Here is a 27,504-nt window from a genome sequence, read left to right as displayed (position 1 = left end):
AGGGCTTGTTTTTTGTGGGACGAGCTATACTTTTTATAGGCACAATTTTTGGATACATGCGACTTTTTGATCACTTTTTATTTCAATTTTTGTAGGGCAAAGTGACCAAAAAACAGAAATTCTGGCATTATTTTTTACGTTTTTTTTTACGCCGTTCACTGCATGGAATAAATATCATAAAATTTTTATGGTTTAGGCCGTTACGGTCGCGGTGATACCAAATATGTATGGTTTCTTTATTTTTTTCAATAATAAAGGACTGGATAAGGGAAAAGGGCGATTGTATTTTATTTTATTACTTAAAACTATTATTATATTTTTTACAACTTTTTTTTCACTTTTTTTCACACTTTACTTTAGTCCCACTAGGGGACTTGAAGGTCCAACTGTCAGAATTTTTTTTCTAATACATTGCTCTACCTACATAGTGCAATGTATTAGTTCTGTCAGTCATTCACTGACAGCAAGCCGATTAGGCTTCGCCTCCGAGCGGGGCCTAATCGGCTTCCGTAATGGCAAACAGGATGCCATTGTTAGGTCTCCTGGTGTCATAATAGCAGTCGGCAGTCGTGCGATTGCAGGGCACAGCTGGCGATCTGCTAGCAACCACAAAGATGCAGCGATCGCATCCGATCGCTGTATCTGAGGGGTTAATGGCAGGGATCGGAGCTAGCTCCGGTTCCTACAGTTACAAGTGGATGTCAGCTGTAACATACAGCTGATATCCACCGCTAATGACACCGGCTCATCTCCAGAGCAGGCGCCATCTTACCGGCAGCTACGGAAGCCTTTCAGGCCCCGCCTCGGGCAGGGGCTGGAAGTTTTCCGTGCTAGGCACACCGGGAGGCCAGTATTAGGCCTCCGATTGCCATTGCAGCCACCGACACCCCGGCGATTTCATTGCTGGGGTGTCGATGAGCTGCAAACACCTTAAATGTAGCGATCACTTTTGACGGCTGCATTTAAGGGGTTAATGGCGGGGATCGAAGCTAACTTCGGTCCCAGCCGTTACAGCAGGATGTCAGCTGTCAGATACAGCTGACATCCGGCGATGATGGCACCAACTCAGCCGGTGCCAAGCATTTGACGTAATTATACAACATTTTGCGGGAAGCACTGGCTTTCCATGTCGTATACTTATGACAAATGTCGGGAAGGGGTTAATATAATCTTCAATTGTAAATGATTTCCTGAAAGTACATTATGTTTTCTGGGTGTTTCAGATTTTATAATTTTACTGCTAACTGAGTCTTGTCATAAAAAAAACTGCTTAATGCGGCCATATCATTAAGGAATGACTATGTATTTTCTATACTGGTATTCAAAAAGATGGATGTTGTATAGAGGGGTTTATTTATGTGGTTTTTGGAAAAGTGGAGCGACTCTTGCCTACTAACAAGGAGGAAATTCTGGGATATAGATCTAAAACTTTGTGGATATCAGGTGTAAATGATCTGTACAAGATAATGTAATGTTATTGGTATGTATTGCATAAGGAAAAATAAAATAAAAATGAATGAATATTTCTTAATGGGGTTTTTGCTTCTGCACTTATACTCGGTGAAGGACCTCTACTGCCATTGAGTAACCCACTGTTCTAGGTCAGCATAAAATATATCCCATAGAGTAAAATACTCACCTTTTTAATGATGTTCTTCGCTTCCATGCTGGAAGCATTGAATAGTCCTCGGTGGTATTTGGACTTGCTGGTAATCATGATGTTCAAGATGATACCAAATGCATACCAGTCGACTCCAGCATTGTACTCCTCCTCAGCCAGCATCTCAGGGGCCATGAAGCCTGGTGTTCCAGCATATTCGGTGGCTGACCGGTCTCCACAGATGTTCTCGAGTGCCAGACCGAAGTCGGCAATCTTTATATGGCCCGTTGCAGCCACCAAGATGTTAGAGGGCTTGAGATCTCTGTGTAGAAGAAAATAACAATTGGGGTAAAATCAGTGTTCATGCCACAACTAGTCATCTGTGTATAATAGTATTTATTCTTGGATCAGTGCGCTGTTTACACTCTACTGTTGGATAGCAGATATCAATTCAGGAAGAAACTGTTGCACGTAGCTTTCTGTCAGTTAAGAATGGAATATACTTATAAGGCCTCATTCATATTGAGTTTATGCCTTGCGTTTAGCGTGTATGTCGGGAAAGGTCACAATACAGATGCTAAACGTGTTCATAGGGCTTTATTAACCCGATGGAGGCCAAAAGAGTACCCTTTTAGCATACGCCGGGCTAGTATATCTCAGTATACCTTTTTTTAAAGGATGGAATAGCGTAGTAAACAACGCATGTCCATCCAGTCGGATCCCACTTGAAACCGTATACTGTGTGGTATACGTTGTTTTTTAAATGGTCTATGAGTGAAGGATGCGACATAGGATCCCAGGCCAAAATAGAAACCAGGGACTCCGGCTGCTGACAAAGTGTTGCTGGTGAGGACAGGGTGGGGTCTTCCGTCATGGTAGAGGACACCTGGCTGCTGATGTGTGGGACTCTTTATTTCACTAGCAGCTTCACTAGATATGTGTGGATGGAAGCTGTCCCCTGAATCACTATCTGCTCATGCACAGTTTTACCCGATATATTATACAATGAAAATTGGCGAACACCCTGAGCAGGCCCGGGGAAGACTCAGGATGCTTAAAAATTGTCTTAGGGCCAAGGTGCAGGTGGAGGGTTCCCTGTATCGATCCAGGGGGATCCCACACAGTTAACCTATGGAGGCCTCTGCTGCATAGGGAACCACCAGTGATTCTGTCCATATATGGACAGCTACGTCATTGGAGCTTTTCGACTTATCCATTAAACGGAGGCAAGTGATGGATGCCTAACAGTGGCATCAGTCAAAAAACGTGATGTGAACATAGCCTAGCAGGTTGCTATCATTAATGATATAACTTACTATTATCCACCTGGGACTGGGCACAATCCTTTGGATTATCAGAAGCTGCAGTTTATAGTAAAGAATCACTAGGGTCAGGAGGTGTAAAGTGGTTGTTTCACCACAAACAACCCCTTTCACATGGGAGCCGCCAGATCTGGCTCCCAACACTCCTGGCAATCAGCTGATTTTGCCTGGATAGCCGTAGCCAGATATTTGTACTACATGGCGGCCATTCAGCTCTCTGTTGTGGATCATGGAGGGGAGCCCCAAGTTGTGGACCACCTCAATTAATTCCATCTGCTCCTATAGACAACCCTTTAAACATCACTAGGGGAGCATTCATAGGACACTGCATCATCATCATCAGGTCACTACTTACGAGATGGTTTCCCAGTAGGCTACTACCAAAGTAGACATACTGTAGACACTGACCTAGGAGCTAGAAACTTCATCAATTCAAGAAACAATAATTTAACCCTTTTGACATTGCAAAGGAATATTGCAACTGTAGAGATTTTAGAGATTTTTCTCTGGAATTAGAAACCAGGCCTGAGTTTGAACTCATTACACCAAAAAAAGACAATAAGAATGTATTTACCGGTGGACAATGCCCTTAGAATGCAGATGTTGAATTCCACACACGAGTTCTGCGGCGTAGAATCTGGCACAAAGGAAAGAGAAGACAATAGTATCTAGAGGAGGACAGAAAGCTCTCACAAAATATATACTACAGAACAGAGCAGACAGGCAGAATATCTGACCATGTTATCCTATTACTGTGGACAATCACACCTATCTTATTCTTTATACTACATGTGCTCCCAGACCTGTGTTATTATATCTGCGAGAAGCAAGGGGTTAAGTCATTATTTAATGGACACCTTCATCTGATCATTTACTAACATGTGCCCATTGCTATGTTTTACTTTACATGTTGCAGATCATATGGAGGGTAATAATCCTAATATTTTATAAAAGGCTTTTCATGAAGCGTTTCAGTAATAACATTTCTATGAATGGGACCTTATATGTGGGCAGGTGGGCTAACACTCTATCCTATGTACTGTCCTCTTATAAATGGAAGCTATCATTGGATCTTGTATTCGGGCAGAGGGGCTAACACTCTATCCTATGTACTGTCCCCTTATAAATGGAAGCTATCATTGGATCTTGTATTCGGGCAGAGGGGCTAACACTCTATCCTATGTACTGTCCTCTTATAAATAGAAGCTATCATTGGACCTTGTATTCGGGCAGAGGGGCTAACACTCTATCCTATGTACTGTCCCCTTATAAATGGAAGCTATCATTGGATCTTGTATTCGGGCAGAGGGGCTAACACTCTATCCTATGTACTGTCCTCTTATAAATGGAAGCTATCATTGGATCTTGTATTCGGGCAGAGGGGCTAACACTCTATCCTATGTACGGTCCTCTTCTAAATGGAAGCTATCATTGGATCTTGTATTCGGGCATGGGGGCTAACACTCTATCCTATGTACTGTCCTCTTATAAATGGAAGCTATTATTGGACCTTGTATTCGGGCAGAGGGGCTAACATTGTATCCTATGTACTGTCCTCTTATAAATGGAAGCTATCATTGGATCTTGTATTCGGGCAGGGGGGCTAACACTCTATCCTATGTACTGTCCTCTTATAAATGGAAGCTATTATTGGACCTTGTATTCGGGCAGAGGGGCTAACACTGTATCCTATGTACTGTCCCCTTATAAATTGAAGCTATCATTGGATCTTGTATTCGGGCAGAGGGGCTAACACTCTATCCTATGTACTGTCCCCTTGATGTATAAACATTAGAGGTTTTTCTTATTAGCCTACGACTACTTTACCGTGCACTGGGGATGTCAAGTCGCCCCTTCCGCTGCAGGAATTGATGGAAATCTCCGCAGTTGACGTACTCCATTCCAAGAAGCACAAGCCCCTAATACACAGAACAGAGACAGAAGAATGATAATGTACATGATAAAGTTGCCAAATGATTGGAGCTTCTACACTCCTACTATACAGAACCCATCATCAGTTATCACCTCATCACCATAGACATAGACTACATGAAGACGGGAGGATAGGACAGGTGTATTCTGTATGATGGATCAGTAACCCCTTACTGGTGATAATATAGTTACAGCTGGACACCGGACGCAGGAGAAGTGTGACTTATTATGTGCTCTCTATGTGTAGAATATTCTCTCTATACTAGTGCAATGTATATACTGGGATACATGACATCACACATTGCTTTCCATGTCCCAACATTATAAGATGTCAATAAGAGTGACATCCATAGAGTGACAGCTCCCCCTATTGGCAGCTGCGCTGCATGTAGACAGAATTATATCCTGTATTATGTCAGGAGAACAGAGTTCCCCTATAAAGATATATTAATAAATTGTCCAGCCTGGAATTATGGAGCTAAACACAGATTATTTTTCAGCCCATAATAAAGGCATCATCCAGTAGTAAGAGTAGAAGGTATTCTTTCCTCATGTGTCAGAGGGGCAGACGTTGACAGGCAGCTAAACTCTTTCCCAGCAATTCATTGACTCAGGAACTTTTATTGCAAGGATAGTTTCCCAGCAATTCATTGACTCAGGAACTTTTATTGCAAGGATAGTGTGAAAGTAAGAAACAGAGAGATAATGCGCTTACTGTAGTACAGCAGCAGGTAACAACACACTACTATACAAAGCTTTGTAATCATGTGCATTATATACAAGAACATGAGCACAGAGATGATGAGTGGAGATAGACAGACACACAGGAAGATGCTGTCCTATGTGTAACAGGCATGGTCACTGACTGGTGTCTATAATAGCCGGAGACATGCAAAACACCATCATATGCATCAACATAGAAACCTACAACGCTAGATGGTCATTTGTACAGACCAGCCATGCTACCGTAGGCTCGGATCAAGACGATGTCTTTACATACTGCTTGTGTAACAGTACAATCTGAAAATGGCTGCTACAGAGCGGACTTGGTGATGTCAGCAAGTTCATAGGTGATAGATACGATGGCTTTCATGGGACATACAATGGATTGTAGGCTAGTTTACTTAAACTACCGCAGAAAACAGCCACTAGAGGGAGCTATCACAACATTAACACAGAATACAGTAACTATATAGATGAAAGACTGCCTATGGCATGACAGAAGGAATAATAAATGTACCTTGGTCTGGAAAGCAAATTCTCCATGGAGAAGGAAGGGGCTGCCAGATGCAAGTTGTAACACCCGCCGCTCCACCGTCGCGCGCTCCTCTCCTTCGGCAAGCAGGTCTCTCTTGGCGATGACTTTGACAGCAAATTGGTGGCGAGTGTAGATGTCTTCCGCCAGCACCACCTAGAAAAACATTATTAATGAGGGATCTGCATGAAATGCATTGGGGACAAGAAATAATCCATAAGTAACAGTAATGTTACTACACATTTACATGTAACTGTTAGTCTACCCTTCACGGCTCCAATCCATGTTACAGACTCAAACTGGGGATTTGTATTTTTAAGGTGGTATTCCCAATATGGAAACGTCTTCTTATCCTGTAATACACATCCAGCAACAACAGGCTCAGCAGATTCTGTTCTTATATTTGCCTATTTTCCATAGAAATCATTAGTTGGCAATGATTATTGTGACTTAATAGATTTTCTAGGACTTGCTCAGTCCTCATAGATAAATTCACCTTAAGGCCGGGATCACACAGTTTTCAGATCCTTTTTTTTTAGCTCAGCCCAGGAGTGGACACAAAAGAAATAAGATGCATCAGTATTGTCTTTATACCTTTTGGATCCACTCCTGGCTTTGGCTTAAAAAACTGAGCAAAAAACTGCATCAAGATTGTCTGTGTGATCCTGGACTAATGTTAAAATTTGTTTGCAGGTAATGAAGGGATTTTCCAACATATATTTATTGTAAAAACACCATCTTTTCTCCTGTCAGATCTATTTTGGTGGTTACAACAAAAATATTCTGTATTTCAGTGCAGGGACTGACAGAATGATCCAAATGTTTGTAGTAAGTTCCCATTTAAAGAGGCTCTGTCACCAGATTTTGCAGCCCCTATCTGCTATTGCAGCAGATCGGCGCTGCAATGTAGATTACAGTAACGTTTTTATTTTTAAAAAACGAGCATTTTTGGCCAAGTTATGACCATTTTCGTATTTATGCAAATGAGGCTTGCAAAAGTACAACTGGGCGTGTTGAAAAGTAAAAGTACAACTGGGCGTGTATTATGTGCGTACATCGGGGCGTTTTTACTACTTTTACTAGCTGGGCGTTGTGTATAGAAGTGTCATCCACTTCTCTTCACAACGCCCAGCTTCTGGAAGTGCAGATCTGTGACGTCACTCACAGGTCCTGGATCGTGTCGGACACATCGACACCAGAGGCTACAGATGATTCTGCAGCAGCATCGGCGTTTGCAGGTAAGTCGATGTAGCTACTTACCTGCAAATGCTGATGCTGCTGCAGAATCAACTGTAGCCTCTGGTGCCGACACGATGCAGGACCTGTGAGTGACGTCACAGATCTGCACTGCCAGAAGCTGGGCGTTGTGAAGAGAAGTGGATGATACTTCTCATCAGAAAGCCCAGCTAGTAAAAGTAGTAAACACGCCCCGATGTACGCACATAATACACGCCCAGTTGTACTTTTACTTTTCAACACGCCCAGTTGTACTTTTGCAAGCCTCATTTGCATAAATACGAAAATGGTCATAACTTGGCCAAAAATGCTCGTTTTTTAAAAATAAAAACGTTACTGTAATCTACATTGCAGCGCCTATCTGCTGCAATAGCAGATAGGGGTTGCAAAATCTGGTGACAGAGCCTCTTTAAGTTAACTAGCAACTAGTAAAAATTGCAGCCTCCAGAACTAAAATGATTGTCATAAGGATGGGCAAAGATGGCAGAATGCGCCAGTGCAGGAAAAGCAAGGGCTCTCACTCGGTTGTGGCCTGTGTATAGGCAATAAAGGTTGCGAGTAGGAAAACCCCTTTAACCCCTTAAAGGGGTTGTCCGAGATACCAACATTTTTTCAAAAACTCTGTCATACATTACCCCTTATACAGACAACCTAAATAAAGCATTATTTTAAAAAAAAATTCTACTTAGCACATTTCTTCTTTGAATTTAGCACGGTTTGTTTACATGCAGTTCAGCTCTGGTTTGTTGATCTTTCCTTGTTATGAAACTTTTTTCCCGTGCACGCTCATTGCAGGCTGCAATGAGCGTGCACGTACCTTCCAAGAGTTCACGTGAGCTGTCCTTGCTCCTCCCCGCTGACCTCCTTCACTGGATTGTCTCCTTGCTGACATTCTTGAAGGATGATGAGCAAATGTTCTCCTCCCCATTATGTTTTTCACATTTATGTTTTTTCTCTTTTCAGGTCTATAAACCTCTTCGTGTCTCCCCTCACCCTCGTCCACCCTCACCCTAACCCTCACCCTCACCCTAACCCTCGCCCACCCTCCTCTATCTCACGTCTCTCTCCACTAAGGCTATGTTCACACAGAGTTTTTTTGCCGGAGGAATATCTGCCTCAAAATTCCGTCTTGAAGTTTGCGGCAGATTTACCTCTCCCTGCACGTTGATTTTTGCGTCATTTTTCCCGGAGTTTTTTGTGCGCTGTTTGCGGTTTTGTTTGCCGCTTTGTTCGGGCCGTTTTTCGCTTCGTTTATCTTGCCGTTTTTTGCTTGTTTGTTTGCGTCTTTTTTTGCTGTGTTTTCCGTTGCGTTTATCGTAGCCTTTTTCGTATCGTTTCTTTTTTTGAATCGTTGTTTGCGGCTATTTTTGCTGCGTTTTTCGTTGCGTCTTTCGTGGCGTTTTCCCAGTAGTTTTTCACAGCGTTCTTTGCCTCTTTGTTTGCGGCTTTTTCCACGATGTTTTTCGCAACGTTTTCCGTGGCGTTTATCGTAGCCTTTTTTGCGTCGTTTTTCGCCTCTTTTTTTTGCGTCGCTGTTTGCGGTTTTTTTTCTGCGTTTTTCGTTGCGTCTTTCATGGCGTTTTTCCTGTCGTTTTTCGTGGCGTTTTTTGCCTCTTTTTTCGCGGCTTTATTTGCGATGTTTTTCGCGGCGTTTATCGTAGCCTTTTTGGCGTTGTTTTTGCGGCTTTTTTTGCTGCGTTTTTCGCGTCGTTTTCCGTCATGTTTTTCGCCCACGGCAATTGAGCGCCGCGGGCATAAAACAACGGAAATACGCTTTCTCTGCCTCCCATTGAAGTCAATGGGAGGTCAGAGGTGTAAACGCCCGAAGATGGAGCATGTCGCTTCTTTTTCCCACGAGGCAGTTTTACTGCTCGCGGGAAAAAGACGCCGACGCCTCCCATTGAAATCAATGGTACGCATTTTCGGGCCGTTTTTTACAAGTTTTGCTACGCTGTTTCCGCTTAAAAAAAAAAACAGGCGGAAACATCCCCGTAATTTCAGCCGTTATGGACGCCCTCGTGTGAACATACCCTAACAATGTAGGCTTAGATACAGGACCCCAGAAGATCTTAACCAGTTCAGGGCCGCGCTATTTTGCGCCTTTAGGACCAGACACCGTTTAGCCATTTTTAGCACGCGTTAGTTAAATGGCTATAACTTTTTTATTTGTTGGGCTAACGACGTGATTTTTGCGACGTTTTTTCCGTAGATAATGCAGGTTTCTTTTTTTTTATCATTTTTATACACACCTTTTTTGCCATTTTAGAATTTTCTTTCATAAAGTTTGAAAATATTAGTAAAAAAAAAGCTTTTTTACGTTTCAGCTATTTTTTTTTGGTAATAACATAGTTTTACCCTAAAATATACCTTTTATTTGTGATCGTCATTGTCTACCAGAAATTTTAATATATTACATGTCTATATTAGGGTAATTGGGTCAGCGCTAGCGTTATAACAATGATTGTCGGGGGGGAACGGTATTTTTTTGGGGTGGGTATTTTATGTGTATTTATTATTGTATTTTTTTTTGCACTTTACTTTACTATTTTTTTTATTACTGTAGTCTGATCCTCAAAGGTCAAAAAAGACCTTTGGGGGACTTTATATATTTTTTTTCTTTCTTTTACATGTTTTTCCACTGTAACTGGAGCTGCACAGCAGCTCCAGTTACAGGGGAAATCAGCCCTCTCATAGTGACGATTGTCACTAATAGGGCTGTGCTGGGTCTAGTAAGACCCAGCAGCAGCCTGCCACTAACGGCACCCGGTGATCATGTGACCAGTCACATGATACCGGGAGGAATAGAGACAGCGCCGCGGGGCCGCTGTCTCTATTCCTATACACAGCGTTCATTGAGCGCTGTGTAAAAAGACATCGGAGAAGACAGAAGCAGCTAAAGCAGCTTCTGTCTTCTCCTCAGGGTCCCCGGCAGTCACTGACAGCCGGAGACCCGACATACAGCTGCCCGATCGCGCGGGCAGCAAGTTAAAACCCGAGCCGTAGAAAGTCTATGGCTCGGGTTTTAAGGACCCGTCCCTGACCGCTGGCCGTAAAAATACAGCCAGCGGTCAGGAACCAGTTGTTAAACAGTGCACGGTGTCCCGCGGGCCGCAGATAACAGCCTCAAGGGCTGCATGCGACCCGTGTGCTGCATAGTGTTGTATAATTCCCTATCAAAGCCTACTATGTGTAGGCTTTGATAGGGGAAGAACTAAAAGTACAGAGGTCACTGTACCTTTCTAGTCCGCGGGTGCCGTCCCTCTTCACTTTTTTCACTGTGAACATGCATAGGCGCGTTCACAGTGAAAAGATGCATAGGCTGGGCGGGCGGGCACGCGCAGAAACGTCACGTCTCCAGTGACGTGTCGTGTCCCATCCGAGGTCTCGCTGGGGCGAGACCATGTGATCGGGACACGACACGACAGTGGAGGAGGAAGAAAACGTGACGTCAGAAGACATGTGATCGGCAGAAAAGAGCTGCCAGAACGGAGAACAGAAGCAAGATTGCACAGGTAAGTATATTAGGGAATACTTAATGTGTGCATTGTGTGTTTAACTTTAAAATAAAAATATATCTCGGACAACCCCTTTAAGGACACAGCCTGTTTTGGCCTTAGAGTCACAGCCCATTTTCAAATCTGACATGTGTCAGTTTAGGTGGTAATAACTTTGAGAGAGAGCATGTGACCGGATGTAGCGTCCATGGCCGCGGGTCATCGGGTTTACTTACCTCCCGATGCCCGCAGCCATGAATCTGTGAGCGCTGGTCCCCATCTCCTTCCTAGGAGACGCCAGCGCTCACTTCCGCTCCGGTCTTCTGTGTCCAGTAGGGTGTGCGCGCGCACGCTCATGCCTGCTCTTAAAGGGCCAGCGCGCACATGTAAACAATCACTATCATCAACTCACATGATTTCCTGGACTATAAGTGGGCCACCGCCCTTCTGATCCTTGCCTGAGCGTTGTTTGTCGTATCCTAGTTTGTCTAAGCAAATGGTCTCCTAGTGTTTTCCAGTTCCAGTGTTCCCTGTTCCTGTATCCCGTATCCTGTTCTATTGCCGTGCTGTGCTGTAGTCGTGCTGTGCTGTATCTACGCCTGTCCTGCTGCTCCACGCCTGACATCTACCCGCTGCCTAGTCCCAGCCGAGCCTGCCTTGCTACTGTCCGAGTTGCCACAGATACCTTATACGAACTTTGACCTGCACCCTGTTGGCCAGCTGCCATACCGCCAAGGCGGTACGGCCCAGTGGGTCCACGAACCCAACGTGACACCGGATGTGACGGTTGACAGGCTCCTCCTCTGCAATGTCCTGGCCTCCTCTGCTCCCCCGCTGCACTACATTGATGCTTGGTATCTAGCTTTAAGCCCCAGCCTCTCCTGTGTGATGTGTCCGATACGCTGCCTTTGACAGGCTCCTCCTCTGCAATGTCCTGGCTCCTCCTCTGCTCCCCCGCTGCACTACATTGATGCTTGGTATCTAGCACTAAACCCCAGCCTCTTCCTGTGTGATGTGGCCGGTACGCTGCCTTTGACAGGCTCTGACATCGTCGGCGCTCAAGCTTTGGTTCCTGGTCCTCCTGCTTGATGTCTGGGGCAGTTGTTATAGTCGGCTGTAATAATTAAATGCACCCTGGTGCCTGGTTCTGGATCTCCTGCCGCTAATGAGTTCTGGCTCCCCTGTCTGTCCTGTCTCTACTGCCGCTTTGGATTCAGCATTACTGCATTATCGCCTTGATCACCTGCTATCTGGCAAATGTTAGCACGCCGTACTAAAGCCTTGTACAAGTCCAAGAACAGGTCCAGGAATTCAGGACCGGGAGGGGGTTAGAATGTTCCTGTTAGTAACCACTGTATTGTCTATCAAATATTATACATGTTGTACCTGTCTTGAGAACGGTTTGAGGGCTATTATTTGCAGTTTTTGAATTAATATCACATAAAAGGATTTCTGCTTGAGAAAGCAGTATAGAAATCGTTGAGTCAAGTGGTTAAAAATTACTGATACTGCTGATTATCTTTCTCCAAGAGGGACTGTGTTCAGTTATTTTTTCATTACGTATTATGCATTGGCGAGTGTTCTAGTCTTTCTCCTGGCTAGATTATACACCGGGTATTTGATATGTCTCCAAAAGAAACAGGACAAGGATGGCGCTCCAGCGAGCAAAATATATAGGGGGGGATCTGGGGGTAAAGCTGCATCCTCTAGGATGGACAAGTTCCTATCTTCTCCCGCTCCTGTGTCTTCTGGACGGAAACAAGGCAATTTGGAGAAGCATTTTAGCCCAACAGGAGAGGAGTCAGGGAGTGTGCATGGAGTGGACGAAGCTCATGTGTCATTGTCTGAGACTCCAACTATGAAGGCAATATTGCAGACTCTCAAAAATCTAGAGGGGTCCATGGTGGATTCAACCCCTTCCCGACATCCATCGTATATATATATGGCGCACGTCGGGTGGGGGAGTATGGAGCGGGCTCACGGGCTGTGTGTTACAGCCGACACTTCCGGGTAACCAGCACAATCCCGCTCGAGCGTGATCCCACTCGTTTAACCTGTTAAATGCCACAGTCAATAGCGACCGTGGCATTTAAATCACTGAAAAAAGCGGGGTGACCCCCTGTAACGTTCCAACGGCCACCCCCCCGGCGGAGAGAATGGGGGGTGCCATTGGTTGGCATGGCAGCCTGGGAGCCTGATGAAGGCCCCCAAGTCTGCCATCTTTGTACTACTATTAAGTATTGCAGTATATCGTGCAAGCGATCCAACAATCGCTGGTTCAAGTTCCCTATGGGGACAAGTAAAAAAACTGTAAAATAAAAAATGTTAATAAATAAAAAAATTCAACTAATTAAAAGTTAAAACAAAAAACATTTTCCCATTTCCCTCAAGCATGTAAAAAAACCTGAAAATTAACATAACTGGTATTGACTGTAAATGTTTGAACTATTACAATATATCATTATTTAGGCCGCAAGATGAACGCCGTAAAAAATTAAAACCTCCTAAAAACTTCCTTTATCCCCATATGGGACAATGAATTACTTAACCAGTTTGTAAAAGTAGAGGACAGTAGATTTTGTGTGAAGTGGGGTATTACGCAATTATCAAATTTTTTTGTCAACGGGGTAATAAGAACCCCGGACACCTTACAAAGGGAGTTCGGTATTTTATCCGGATCCCTGTATTTGCACTATTTTCAAATAGTTCACGAGTGGGAAGTGACACGTGATAAAGAATGTTTTCAGATTGGTTCAGAGGAATTATTTATAAACCTGTATAATAGGGGGGGAAAAAATGGGTCACTTCTTTGGTGTAGCATGAGCTAAGTAGGTTTATGAATTGAGATAGCCCAGTAGGGGCAAATTTAAATGGTGTTCAAAGGAGTTAATAGTGTGTCACTAAATTATTCACATAAATTCTACCAGGTTTACACCGTTTGTACTTCACTCCTAAATGTCTGTATAGCATGGGTTATAGAGAGAATGATACCTGTCCTAGGTGTAATATAGATCAGGCTGATCTCATACATTTGATGTGGTGATGCCCAAAACTGCATGGATACTGCTTCTTTGTAATTGAAACCATTGAATCTATCTTAGGCATGGCTTTGGAGAACTCCGAAGCCTTAATGTTTTTTGGAGACCCCTCACAAGTACCAGGGCTGAAGCAGAGCAATGACTGATCTTATGATTTGTTTGTTTTTGGCAAGATTACAGATTTTGAGGAAATGGATTGTAAAGAATCCTCCGGTAGTGACTGAATGGCTAAAGGCAGTATTTAGAGTGCTGCTCTATGAAAGATCGCACTATCTCACAAAAGGGAGGTCTAAATATTTTTGTAATAGATGGAGAAGTTGGATTGACCGGCTGCATATAAAGGACAAAGTTATTGCACTAAGGCCTCATGTTTGATTTTTTTTTTCTCTCTACTCATCTGCCTTGGCATCAGGAAAGGGACGGGTGGGTGGGGACGGGGGTTGGGTATTGTATTTTCTTTTGTTTCTTGTTTATAATTGAATTATCTCAATTAAAAAAAACTGCAGAATGGAATAATCAAATAAAAAATATTTAAAAAAAAATAAAAAAATTGATTTGGAATGCTTTTATCCACGCGATTCTGAGATTGTTTTCCCGTGACACATTTTACTCTATGTTAGTGGTAAAATTTGGTCTATACATTCAGTGTTTATTTGTGAAAAACACAGAAATTTGGACAAAATATGCAAAAATTAGCATTTTTCTACATTTATATGTATCTGCTTGTAAGACAGATAATAATACCACGCAACATGGTTACTAGTTAACATTTACCATATGTCTACTCTATGCTGGCATTGTTTTTTGAAAGTTCTTTTATATTTCTAGGAAGTTACAAGCCATATAACTTTAGCAGCAATTTCTCAAATTTTAAAGAAAACTTACAAAACCTATTTCTTTAGGGACCAGTTCAGTTCTGAAGTGGCTTTGAGGGCCCTATATAATAGAAACGTCCCATAAATCACCCCATTTTAAAAACTGCACCACTCAAACTTTCCAAAACAGAATTTAGAAAGTTTATTAACCCTTTAGGCGTTTCACAGAAATTAAAGCAGAGTGGAAGTGAAATTTTTGCAGGAAAATAATATAAAATCCATTTTTTTCTGTATCACAGAAGGTTTTACGAGAGAAACGCAACTCAATATTTATTGCCCAGATTCTTCAGTTTTTAGAAATATCCTACTTGTGGCCCTAGTGTGGTAATGGACTGAATCACCGGCATCAGAAGCAAAGGAGCACCTAGAGCATTTTGGGGCCTGCTTTTTATTAGAATATATTTTAGGCACCATATCTGGTTTGAAGAGGTCTTTCCAGTGCCAAAACAGTGAAAACACCTCAAATTCAAAACTCAGACTACACCCCTCATGGAATCTATCTAGGGGTATAGTGATTATTTTGACCCCACAGGTTGTTTGCTGAGTTTATTGGAATTAGGCCGTGAAAATTAAAATCTAAATTTTTTTGAGAAATAGGACCCCAACATTTGAAAAGCAATTTCTCCTGATTATGGCAATACCCTATATGTGGTAATAAACTGCTGTTCGGACACACGGCAGGGCTCAGAAGGGAAGGAGTGCCTATTTGGCTTTTGGAGCTCAAGTTTTGCTGGAATAGTTTTTGGGTGCCATGTTACATTTGCAAAGCCCCTGAGGGACCAAAACAGTGTAAACCCGCTGAAAGTGACCCCATTCAGGAAACTACAACCATCAAGGAATTTATCTAGGGGTATAGTGAGCATTTTGACCCCACAGGCTTATTGCTGAATTTATTGGAATTAGGCCGTGAAAATGAAAAAGCACCCAATATTTGTAAATTTATTTCTTCCGAGTACAGAAATATCTCATACGTATGTGGTCATAAACTGCTGTTTGGACACACGGCAGGGCTCAGAAAGGCAGGAGTGCTATTTGACATGCAGATTTTGCTGGATTTGTTATTGGGCGCCATGTTGCATTTGCAGAGCCCCTGAGGTACCAGTACAGGGGAAACCCCTTAAAAGTGACTCCATTTTGGAAACTACACACCCCCAGGACATTGATCTAGGGATGTAGTGAGGATTTTGACCCTACAGGTGCTTTATAAATGTTATTAGAATTAGAAAATGAAAAATTTAATTTTTTCCAAAAATATGCAGTTTTAATTCCCAATTTTTTAATTTTCACAAAAGGGTAATAGGAGAAAAAATACCACACAATTTGTTAATCAATTTCTTCCGAGTGTGCAAATACCCCATATATGACCCTAAACTGCTGTTTTGGCACTTGGCAGGGCTCAAATTGGAAGGAGCGCCATTTGGCTTTTGGAGTGAAGATTTTGCTGGATTGGTGTTTGGGCGCTACGTCGCATTTGCAGGGTCCCTGAGGTACTAGAGTAGAGTGGAAAGCCCCAAGAGGTGACCCTATTTTGGAAACTACTCCCCTGAAGCAGGGCTGCACTGGGACTGAAATTCAGCCCTGGCATTTGAAAGCACACATGCCCACTTGCTGCGTGGTGAATGTGAAATATATTTGTGCACTTGTAGGTTATGAGAAGGTGGTGAGTGCAGCATGGTATAGTATATATCATATAGTCATGGCTGTACCTGCTATTACAACTCAGTCCATCAAAGGCGTTGTCCAGTTTAGCAAATTAATGTTATTTTTTGTATAATTAAAAGTTATAAAATTTTCCAATAGAATTCCTCATGTTTTACGAGATCTCTGCTTATTGTTATTAAGAAAATGACAGTAATGTGTAAATGTATTTGCTTGAATTACCTAGTAGTGGAGGGGCACTGGGCAAACATTATTTTCAGACCCCCCCCTGTCTGGCCCTTGCTGTAGGTCTTAGGCCTCATGCACACGAACGTATTTTTTTCCTTCCGTAAATACTGGCGTAAATACGGGTCCTTGGTCACACGTATTCGACCCGTATTGCACCAGTATTTACGGAAGGAAAAAAATACGGGTCAGGTGTCACCAGTATTTCACCCGTATTTACGGGCACGTTTTTGCTGCAAAATTGCACTGCACTAATCGGCAGCCCCTTCTCTCTATCAGTGCAGGATAAAGAGAAGGGGCAGCCCTTTCCGCAGTAAAAGTAAAAGAAATTCATACTTACCCGGCCGTTGTCTTGGTGACGCGTCCCTCTTTCGACATCCAGCCCGACCTCCCTGGATGACGCGGCAGTCCATTTGACCGCTGCAGCCTGTGATAGGCTGCAGCGGTCACATGGGCTGAAACGTCATCCCAGGAGGCCGGACTGGAGGAAGAAGCAGGGAGTTCTGGGTAAGTATGAACGTTTGTTTTTTTTACACGTTGATCTATATTGTGATCGGTAGCACTGTCCAGGGTGCTGAAAGAGTTACTGCCGATCGTTTAACTCTTCCAGCACCCTGGACAGTGACTATCTCCTGACGTCGCCTAGCAACGCTCCCATAATTACGGGTGCACACACGTAGTCACCCGTAATTATGGGAGCCCCATAGACTTCTATGGGCCTGCCCGTGCCGTAATTACGACCTAAAATAGGACATGTTCTATATTTTTTAACGGCCCGGGCACCTTCCCGTAAGCATACGGGGAGGTACCCGTGGCCAATAGAAGTCTATGGTGATTACGGGCGTTTTTACGTTCGTGTGCATGGGGCCTTACTATTTCTGACTGTCCTTAGCTGTGTCAGCCGACCCCGCGCTGTTACTGAGTACAAAGATGTGGGCAGGTGTACACAGAAATCACAAGGCCCCCCAAGAAGGAAAAATGTTTACATGCACACTTCTAAATTACACCGCCGAAATAATAGCGTGTACTATGCCCAAATAATGCCATAGTGTACAGAACATACTGGAGGAATATTTTCTGGTGTAAAAAAGTCACAAATTTTGCAGCACACCATAGTTGTGCTAAAATGTGTGACTCTTTACTTTTCTCGCTACTTTTGAAAAGGCAAGCAAATTTTAGCCAAAGGGGCGGGGCCTCCATCAGAACGACAGATTTATCATAATTTACACAAGAAACTTGCTTAAATTATGCAACAAATCTAGACCGTCTAGTAGCAGGCCTAGATTTGCATTTTTGTTGCACGGACAGCCAAAGATGTGCCAAATATTTTAGGTGGTATGCACCTCTTAACCCCTTCCTGCTCCTGGAAGTACTATTAGTTCATGATGAGCACATCGTTTGCGCTCTATTACCTAATAGTACGTCACGGGAGGAACGGCCGTTCTGGCCCCCTCCCAGCACATACAGGAGCTGTGACAACTGCTGTCTTGGGGGTTAAAGCACCATCGACGTCCCACAACATGATCGCGGGCGCCTATGGTTACTATGCCAACCAGAGGCCTAACAAGGGCCTATGCCATCTACGGAAGCCTAGTGGGTCCTGACAAAGTCAAGACCCACTATGCTTACTGTCAGCGAGTAGCTGACAGCTCTAATGCACTGCACTACACATGTAGTACAGTGTATTAGAATAGCGATCAGGGCCCCCTGCCCTCAAGTCCCCTAGCGGGACATAAAAAAAGTTACAAAAAAGTTGTGTAACAATAAAAAGATAAAAGTTTAAAAGTAATAAAAGTAAAAATCCCCCTTTTTTCCTTATCAGTCCTTTATTATTAAAAAAATAAACTATACATAATTGGTATCGCCGTGTCCGTAACGGCCTGAACTACAAAAGTGTTTTGTTATATAACTTGCACGGCGAACGTTAATAAAAAGAGGTCAAATAGTCGCATGTACCCAAAAATGGTACTGATCGAAACTACAGTTCGTTACGAAAAAACAAGCCGTCACACAGCTTTCTTGATGGAAAAATAAAAAAGTTATGGCTCTTAGAATATGGCAACACAAAAAGTAAATAAGTTTTTATAAAAAGCATTTTATTGTGCAAACGCCATAAGACATAAAAATACTATAAACATATGGTATCGCCTAAATCATATCGCTCCGCAGAATAAAGTGAATTTGTTATTTATAGCGCACGGTGAACGCTGTAAAAAAAAAGGAGTAAAAAACAATACTAGAATTTCTGTCTTTTAGTCACCACACCTCATAAGAAATAAAATAAAAACTGATCAAAAAGTCCAATGCACCACAAAACCTCTTCAAACCTGACATGGTGCCTAAAATATATTTTAATAAAAAGGAGGCTCCAAAATCCTCTAGGTGCTCCTTTGCTTCTGAAGCCGGTGCTTCAGTCCATTAACACGCTAGGGCCACATGTGGGATATTTATAAAAACTGCAGAATCTGGGAAATAAATATTGAGTTGTGTTTCTCTGGTAAAACCTTGTGTTATACAGAAAAAAAAATCATAAAAAGGATTTTCTGCATAAAAAATTAAGTTTCACCTCTGCTTTACATTTCTGTAAAACGCCTATAGGGTTAAGACACTTTATAAATGCTGTTTTGAATAGTTTGAGGGGGTCTAGTTTTTAAAATGGGATGATTTATGGGGAGTTTCTAATATATAGGCCCCTCAAAGCCACCTCAGAACTGAACTGGTACCTAAAAAGTAAGGCTTTTAGAAATTCCTGCTTATGTTCTAAGACTTTTAACATCCTAGAAAAATAAAACAATGTTCAAAAAATGATGCCAACACATAGTAGACATATGGGAGATGTGAACTAGTAACTGTTTTGTGTGGAATTATTATCTGTCTTACAAGCAGATACATTTAAAATCAGAAAAATGTTATTTTTTCCAATCTTTCTCTAAATTTTGCTATTTTTCACAAATAAACACTAAATATATCGACCAAATTTTACCACTAACATAAAGTGCAGTGTGTCATGAGAAAATAATTCCAGAATCGCTTTGATGGGGGATTTTAATAAAATATCGTCAAACTCTAATGAAATGTAATTTAGCATTTCTCCCAAGCATCCCAGGTTTTTATTGCTTTTTTTTTTCGGAATTGCATTGCGAAAGTAGTCGTAGGCCAGGATCACACACTCAGTTTTGATGCAGTATTTGGTTCAGTTTTTTAATGAAGCACAGTAATGGACACAAAAAAGAAGATGCACCAGTCTTTTCTCTATATCTTTCCTTCCTTTAAGGCTGGATTCACACGAGCGTTGCGTTTTTGCACGCGCATCATAGAGATGAGGCTTGTCGATGCCCGTCACTGTCCAAGGTGCTGAAAGAGCTAAATCTTTCAGCACCCTCGACAGTGAATGCCGAACACAACAGCGAAAAACCTGTAAAAAAAAAGATAAAGTTCCTACTTACCGAGAACTTCCCGGCCGTTGCCTTGGTGACGCGTCCTTGGTGACGCGCCTCTCTTGACATCGGGCCCCACCTCCCTGGATGACGCGGCAGTCCAAGTGACCGCTGCAGCCTGTGATTGGCTGCAGCCTGTGCTTGGCCTGTGATTGGCTGGAGCTGTCACTTGAACTGAAGTGTCATCCCAGGAGGTCGGACTGCAGGAAGGAGACAGGAGTAATCGCTAAGTTAGAACTTCGTTTTTTTTTACAGGTTCATGCATTTTGGGATCCCAAGTCACTGTCCATGGTGCTGAAACAGTTTAACTCTTTCAGCACCATGCACAGTGAATGTCTCCCGACGTCGCGGACCGGAAATTTTTTTGCCGGGTTCGGCCAAAACGAGTTTGGCCGAACCCGGTGAAGTTAGCTTCGGTTGTCGCGGTTCGCTAATCGCAAAGACACTCCGTTTGGATGTTCGGAAACAGAAAAGCACGTGGTGCTTTTCTGTTTACATTCATCCTTTTGACAGCTGTTGCGCAAACACGCAGTTCGCACGGAAGTGCTTCCGTGCGACATGCGTGGTTTTCACGCACCCATTGACTTCAATGGGTGCGTGATGCGTTGAAAACGCTGAATCAACGGACATGTCGTGAGTTTTTGGCAACGGAGCAACGCTGCGCAAAAAACGCTGCCATGTCTGCACGGCCCCATTGACAAATATAGCTACGGGCAACGCACGTGAAAATCACGCACGTTGCACGCGCGTATTTTACGTTCGTCTGAATAAAGCCTAAGAGCCACTTCTGGTTTTGGCTCAAAAAAACGGAGCAAAAAACTGCATCTAAATTGTGTGTGTGATCCAGACATTCTGCAAGTGTATCCCACAATGTTAGTATTTGGGAGGGTTTGTGGGATTGGGAGGGCTTGAAATGTTGCGTGGGTGGGGAGGTATGCTGTAGTTGTAAAAAAAAACATGCAATGTGTGAACATACCTTTACCCCCACAAACACCACAAAAAAGGCTCTATAATCCCCATCTTACACTACACAGGGCCCATAAACCCCCACATACAACTCCTATCTCCACAGAGTACACAAACCTAAAAAGCCCCCAGCACAGAGTATCCTCTCATCCTTTCCCCACCAACATCACACAGAATCCTAGTATGAAAACACCTAGATGCCGCTGTCGCTTTTGACCGCGGCATCTAAGGGGTTAATCTGCAGGATCAGAGGCTAACTCCGGTCCTGGCCGTTACAGCAGGGTGTCAGCAGTTATGTACAGCTGACACCTGCTGGTGATGGCGCAGGCTCAGATTATGAGCCCGCTCCACCATTGCCACATACAGTTACATGATGTTGCACTAAGTCATTAGCTGCAACGATGTAACTATACGTGACATGAGAACACTATGATATTTAAATATAATGAACTTTTGGCAAGTTTCCATTCCCCCAACCGTCCTGTTAACCTGTAGATAACCTGTAAATTTGTTATTGCCATAATCATAACGACCCACATAAAAAGATATTATGTTATTTATGGCCTCAAGGCCCAATATTGCTAAGTCCTCAAGGGATTAAAGCGCCCCTGAAGTTATGTCAGCCCCATTTACTGAAAGGCTATGTAAACCTTTAAAAGTGATTTATTTTTTTTATTAAAAATTACTAAAAATGTCAGTCAGTGTGTTTTGGGCAACTTTCAAATTATTTTTTTTATGAAAAAATATTTTTACTTTTTGATAGTCCCCTGTTCTATATCCTGCATACAGAGCAGCTGTATCTTGCACTGAATCCTGTACCCGTCAGATTCGCGGAACTGACCGGTTCAGTGAAAGCGGGGATCCACCTGTTATCCATCACATCATTGTTCATAACTTAGATGTAATCGATTACAGATGGATCCTGCATGCCGACCCACTGACACTGAACCCGTCAGAGAATACAGAGCAGCTGTATCTCAAAAAGTAAAAATAATTTTTAATAAAAACTCAATTGAAAGTTGCATCAAACACTCTGACTGACATTTTCATTAAAAAAAAAAAAATCACTTTGAAATTCCGTCTGGATTTTTGAGGCAGATTTTGATCTGCTTGCACGCCATTTGCCACGGTTTTCGCGGCGGTTTTTGCCCGCGGTCATTGGGCGTCGCGGGCAAAAAACGCTGTGAAAAACGCTATGTCTGCCTCCCATTGATGTCAATGGGAGGTCAGAGACGTAAATGCCCGAAGATAGGACATGTCGCTTCTTTTTTCCGCGAGACGGTTATTCCGCTCGCGGGAAAAAATGCCTCCACCTCCCATTAAAATCAATGGGAGGCATTTTCGGCCGCTTACTGGCGCGTTTTCCGACCCGGTTTCCGCGGCAAAAAACTTGGCAAAAAACTCTGTGTGAACTGGCCCTAGCTCTGCAGAAAAAATGCTGGAGAGACTGCAGTCCCTTCATTCTATAGATCCTGGGGGTCCAAACTGTTTCGCCCCCCACAGTAACCTCTAGTGATTCTGATAAAAACTCTACAATATATGCTCCAACTAGATATTTTTTTTGGACATCCATCTTTAGTTTTATTCCAAGCCACCTGCAGCATATGAGGAGTAGTCTACCAGTTTACCCCCCCTGACTTCTAGCACACACATGTCACTGAATGACTAAATTTCCTAGGATTCTAAGGCTCTGTTCACATCATGTTTGTGATGTATGTTTAGGGTGTATTCTAGGAAAGTTCCCGACATATACGCTAAATGTGTCCATAGGGTAACATTGGTCTGACGAAGGCCAAAAGAGTGTCCTATTGGCCTCAGTCGAGCTGTAATCTGTCAGTATACCGAAACAAATAAATGTATATAACGGAATACCATTAAAAAAAACACATACCGTGAAGTATACGTTTTTTGTATGGCACCTGTCATAAGCTTCCATTTAACGTATCACACAGAGATCTGCCTTGTGCCGTATGTTGCTTCTGTGTCAGGCTGAGCAGACAATGTATGAGAAGAGTGCGGAGCCGGGTAAAGGAAGGTTACTGAGCCTGGGTAAAGGAGTTGTCCCATCAGAGGTAGCGCCTTTTAGATTGGAGTTGCCACACCGATCAGCTGATCATAGCTGCTCTGGCTCCTGCCACTCTGACAAACAGCTGATTTTGCCGGGGAAGCCGCAACCAGCCAGACATTACATCTAGCAGCTATCATAAATGGACGGCTCAAATCCGCCAGAGCGTCTCTGTGTTCTTGCTCATAGAGGAGGATCCGGAGCGAGGGGACCGCCCTCTAAGATGTCAATATGCCCATATAGAGCACTTGGATAGGGGTCATCCTCAAAAGACAACTGCTGCAACAGGAAAGCAGAGCCGAGGAAGGGGCTAGGGGAGGGGTGGAGGGTGTTCTCTACAGTGCAATAAGCAGAAGGGGCGACCTGGCTCCATTATTTCAGCTATAATGCAGAACTCCATAAATACCAACACCCTAATATAATATAATATCTTCACACTACACAAGTATTCTGATAATATCATGCAGATCTATGGAAAGTGTTACGACCCCTGATCTTACCACTAGAACTTCAGTGGATGACAAGCTGCCAACTATGGCCTCCTGCACTGCTTCATAGGGATGAAGATCCAGGACATAAAACATCCAATGTCTACTTACAGATCTACAGGGCAAGCACAGGGGATACAGAACGTAACCCCTGCACTGCATGTTATACTGAGCATTTCACATATTGATATATTAAGATGTTCCTATTTATGCCATTTCCTGTTATGTTACATAAAGTGGCTCAAGTGGTGAGATTAATTTTATGCCATATGGCGGACTCAATGCGATTATATATTACATGGTCACATGTCACTATACGGTCCGCAATTGCGGTCTGGGCTCATTGAAATCAATGCCCATCTTGTGTGCACAGTCCGTGGCTGTGGACGGACTTCGGATGACACTTCGCGGCTCGTCTGTGCCGTAATCACGGATTGTGCACACCTCTACGGTTGTGTGCATGAGGCCTTAGTAGGAGTTGTTCAGATGGATGTTCATTTAGGTTGTAGTGTATTAGGAGCAGTAATTGTAACAATAGGTTTACATTATTCTGAATTCTTACCTTTCCAAAACTACCCCGGCCGAGCACTTGATGGAACGTTAATCTCTTGATGTTATCAGAGATTGTGCTGCCGGGGTAGGACCGCCCAGCACCGCTGTCTCCTAGAAAAAAGAGAAAAGAGAGACATTAAGAATAAAGAAAATTAACTTCACATTATTCACAATGAATAGGATTTTATTTATCTAAGCAGAGATTTATGATTTGGACAGGTTGGGGACATGCAGATACCTAGAATTATATTATTACTGATATAGAAACATTGAGGATCTCTGTAAAATAAACAGATTGTGTTTTTAGGAGAATACTGAGAAATGGAGGATAAATAATACACAAGGACAGTAACAAAAAAATATAATACCTTCTAATGATGAGGACACATTCTTTATATCACAGCTCTTTTACTTATTAAAACTTAAAGTGGTTGTCTCATGAAGACAACCCTATCCATATGCCCTATTAGAGTATATGGACATCATAGAGGGGTGTATCATGAAGACAACCCTATCCATATGCCCTATTAGAGTATATGGACGTCATAGAGGGGTGTTCTCTGCTTGGGAACCCCCTCTTTGAGCTGAAGTGGCTCCTGCGCTGGCGGACTCGAAACGTCCATGTATTACATAGACAGATATTCATCTGAAGAGCTGCCATGTGATACTACGTTTCCCCTGCGGCTAACGCTGTAGAAGAAATGCTTGGATGGCTGTGGTCTAACATAGAAAAATCAGCTGATTGCCAGGAGTGCCGTGAGCCAGACCGATCACCTAATCCAAAACTAAAGGGGTTGTCTGTGGTGAGACAACCCTTTTAACTTCACATGCGGTGGATTTGCGGCGGGTTATCACTGCAGATTAAAAGTTTTACAAAACGCCATCCTCAGGCTGCATGGCCAAATATGCAACATGCAGTTTAACGCTTTCCCGTGGCTAACCTGTAGATTTACGTCAGGAAAGGGTATTTGAACATGGCACCTGCTTAGAAGTCGAACGGGCGCAATAGCCATGGGTCTCTGCTGTGTTACAAAGCAGGGACCCAGCGGCAATGCTTGCGATCAGAGACATCTCTGATCGCAAGCATTTAACCCCTCAGATGCCAATGTCAGATGTGACCACTGGCATCTGAGGGGTTTTCACTTTCAGTTTCACTTTACCGGCGGTCACCGGCTCCTGCACGACAAGACCGTGTGAGCCGGTGTATTCCTCTAGCAGCTAAGAGCCTTCTGAATGCTCCCAGCCCTGCTATAGGAAGATTGCTATTGAGACCTGCCTGTGGTAGGTCTCAATAGCAATGTACTGATTTTGCCATAGACTGCATCCCAATACTGCGATATTGCAGTCTATGGCATAAGCGATCTATTGATCGTAGGTTCAAGCCCCCTAGGGGGCTAAAAAGTAGCAATAAAAGTTTTTTAAAATAGTTAAAAAAAATTATAAAAATTCACCCCCTTTCCCTAGATCACATATAAAAATAAATAAACATAAACACATTAGGAATCCAAATCTGAAAATGCCTGATCTATAAAAATATAAAAATGTTTATCCAATACGGTGAACATCGTAGCTGGAAATAAGATCAAAATGGCCGAATCACATTTTTTTTGCCACTTCAACACCCCAAAATAATTGAATAAAAAGTGATCTAAATGCCAGACCTTCACCAAAATTATATCAATAAAAACTACATATTTACCTGTAGAAAAATATGTCCTTACACAGCTCTATACACAGAAATGTAAAAAGTTACGAGGATCACAAATGCAAAACATTTTTTGTTTCTTTCAAACTTTTAGATTTTTTTAAAGGTATTAAAACATAATAAAAACTATTTAAATTTGGTATCACCGTGATCGTACTGACCCGCAGAATAACGGTAACGTGACATTTTCACCATACAGTGAACACTATAAAGACGAAATCCATAAGAAAATGGCAGAACTGCTGTTTTTTTTCCAATTCCACCCTCCTGAATTTTTTTCCAGTTTCCCAGTACATCACACATAATATTAAAAAGTGCCATTAGAAAGTACATTTTGTCCCGTAAAAATTAAGCCCTCATATGACTGTGTAAATGAAACAATAAAAAAGTTATGACTTTTTGAAGGTGGAAAAAAAACCAAAAGCATAAAAATGAAAATTTGTCTGGTCTTAAAAGGGTTAAAATGGTTTTCCAAGGCTAGAAAGACTGGTTAGCCATGACTTTTTTTTATGCCATGGCTTAATGTGAATAGAGATTTTATTAGGGATGCTGCCATGTGTGGATAATCCCTATACACCTATAATATCTAGTGGCTTCACTATTGGTGAAGACCACCAGAAGATTTTGTGTCTTTTCTTCTGAATACCCTTGTGAGTTTTCTATTTAATACATTTAGCAGTTACAGATTTTGTTACATAGTGTAACTATACACTGAAGATGTAACTGTCTACAATATAAGGACATGGACTGGGACAATAGGTGGAGAATCCTCTGCTGACAGATTATTGTCCATTTTATAAACCACATCCACCAAATATAAGATATAAAAGGTTTTTGGTACTTCCCATTGTACAGTGGGAACGTTTTGCATTGATTTGGAATAATGTTGTGTCGCTTTTGGCTATGAGTAAAAGTGCAGTAAAATAGCTTTATGTTGGAGTTAGAGATACTTGTATATGTGAATCTATAGGTCTTCATGTTGTCTGTGTCACCCTGATCTATATTTCTCTACCTGTTCCCCTGGTGTCCTCTTCCTTTCCTCTTCTTTCTTGATTGCAGAGTTCTCTTCTTCACTTGAGTCCAAGATTAGGATCTTCTGCTCTTCTCCATGCCCTTCTTCCTGGTCTTGAAGATCTATCTTCTTCTGCCAGATGATCTTCTGTCCTGAGCCAATTCTCCTCTTCCTCCCCTGGCTCTTCTTCATTGATGTCTTCTCATCTTCCAATGAGTCAAGGACATCTCTTCTCCTCTTCCCTCCTCGTCTTCCAATCTCCTCTTTCTCCATTTTTGATTGCTGCTCCATAAAGCTGCTCCACATCCACAGTCTGCGCCAACTGTCACCTGTTCTGCCAACAGCCGTTCAAATCTCAAGATTCAAATTGCCCGCATGCCACTGGTCATGTGATTAATAATTGACCAAACATATATTCTATATAGATACATATACAGCACCATCACTTCTTCTCTATGAGAATTATAATCATTCTTCATTTATTACTATAAACTCCAATGGCTTTAATTTCATATATTTTATCCATTCTGTCCACTTTTATTTCATTACTGACAGGGAAAAGTAAGTTGCAGGGGGACAGGGCATGTTGTTTGGGTGTCCAAGGCAGAGATCATAAATTGGGCTTTCCTTCTTGATACATATA

At 42.6% G+C, this 27,504-nt stretch overlaps 1 protein-coding gene across 1 annotated transcript; it reads right to left on the bottom strand.

Annotated features, from left to right (window-relative positions):
• Nucleotides 1-1,439: 1,439 nt before the first annotated feature.
• LOC142750487 (protein kinase C delta type-like) lies at nucleotides 1,440-27,134 on the bottom strand. The gene is made up of 8 exons (XM_075859489.1): nucleotides 26,862-27,134; nucleotides 25,844-25,871; nucleotides 24,155-24,255; nucleotides 6,095-6,265; nucleotides 4,750-4,841; nucleotides 3,497-3,559; nucleotides 1,640-1,922; nucleotides 1,440-1,454 (listed from the first exon to the last, which is right to left on the bottom strand). Exons 1-8 carry the CDS (start codon nucleotides 27,132-27,134, stop codon nucleotides 1,440-1,442), a joined length of 1,026 nt encoding a protein of 341 aa, XP_075715604.1.
• Between the last annotated feature and the right edge of the window lie 370 nt (nucleotides 27,135-27,504).

Source organism: Rhinoderma darwinii, chromosome 3 (genome assembly GCF_050947455.1).
Source record: "Rhinoderma darwinii isolate aRhiDar2 chromosome 3, aRhiDar2.hap1, whole genome shotgun sequence".
Classification (NCBI taxonomy): Eukaryota; Metazoa; Chordata; class Amphibia; order Anura; family Rhinodermatidae; genus Rhinoderma; species Rhinoderma darwinii.
This window is presented reverse-complemented; position numbering and strand designations above follow the sequence as displayed.

Excerpts from the sequence above, each read along its gene's own strand:
- LOC142750487 (XM_075859489.1), bottom strand. The coding sequence starts at position 27,134 with ATGGAGAAAGAGGAGATTGGAAGACGAGGAGGGAAGAGGAGAAGAGAT. Across the intron at positions 24,256-25,843 it reads AAGGACATATTTTTCTACAG|GAGACAGCGGTGCTGGGCGG; the intron begins GTAAATATGTAG and ends TCTTTTTTCTAG. Across the intron at positions 6,266-24,154 it reads GCCGGGGTAGTTTTGGAAAG|GTGGTGCTGGCGGAAGACAT; the intron begins GTAAGAATTCAG and ends ATGTTTTTCTAG.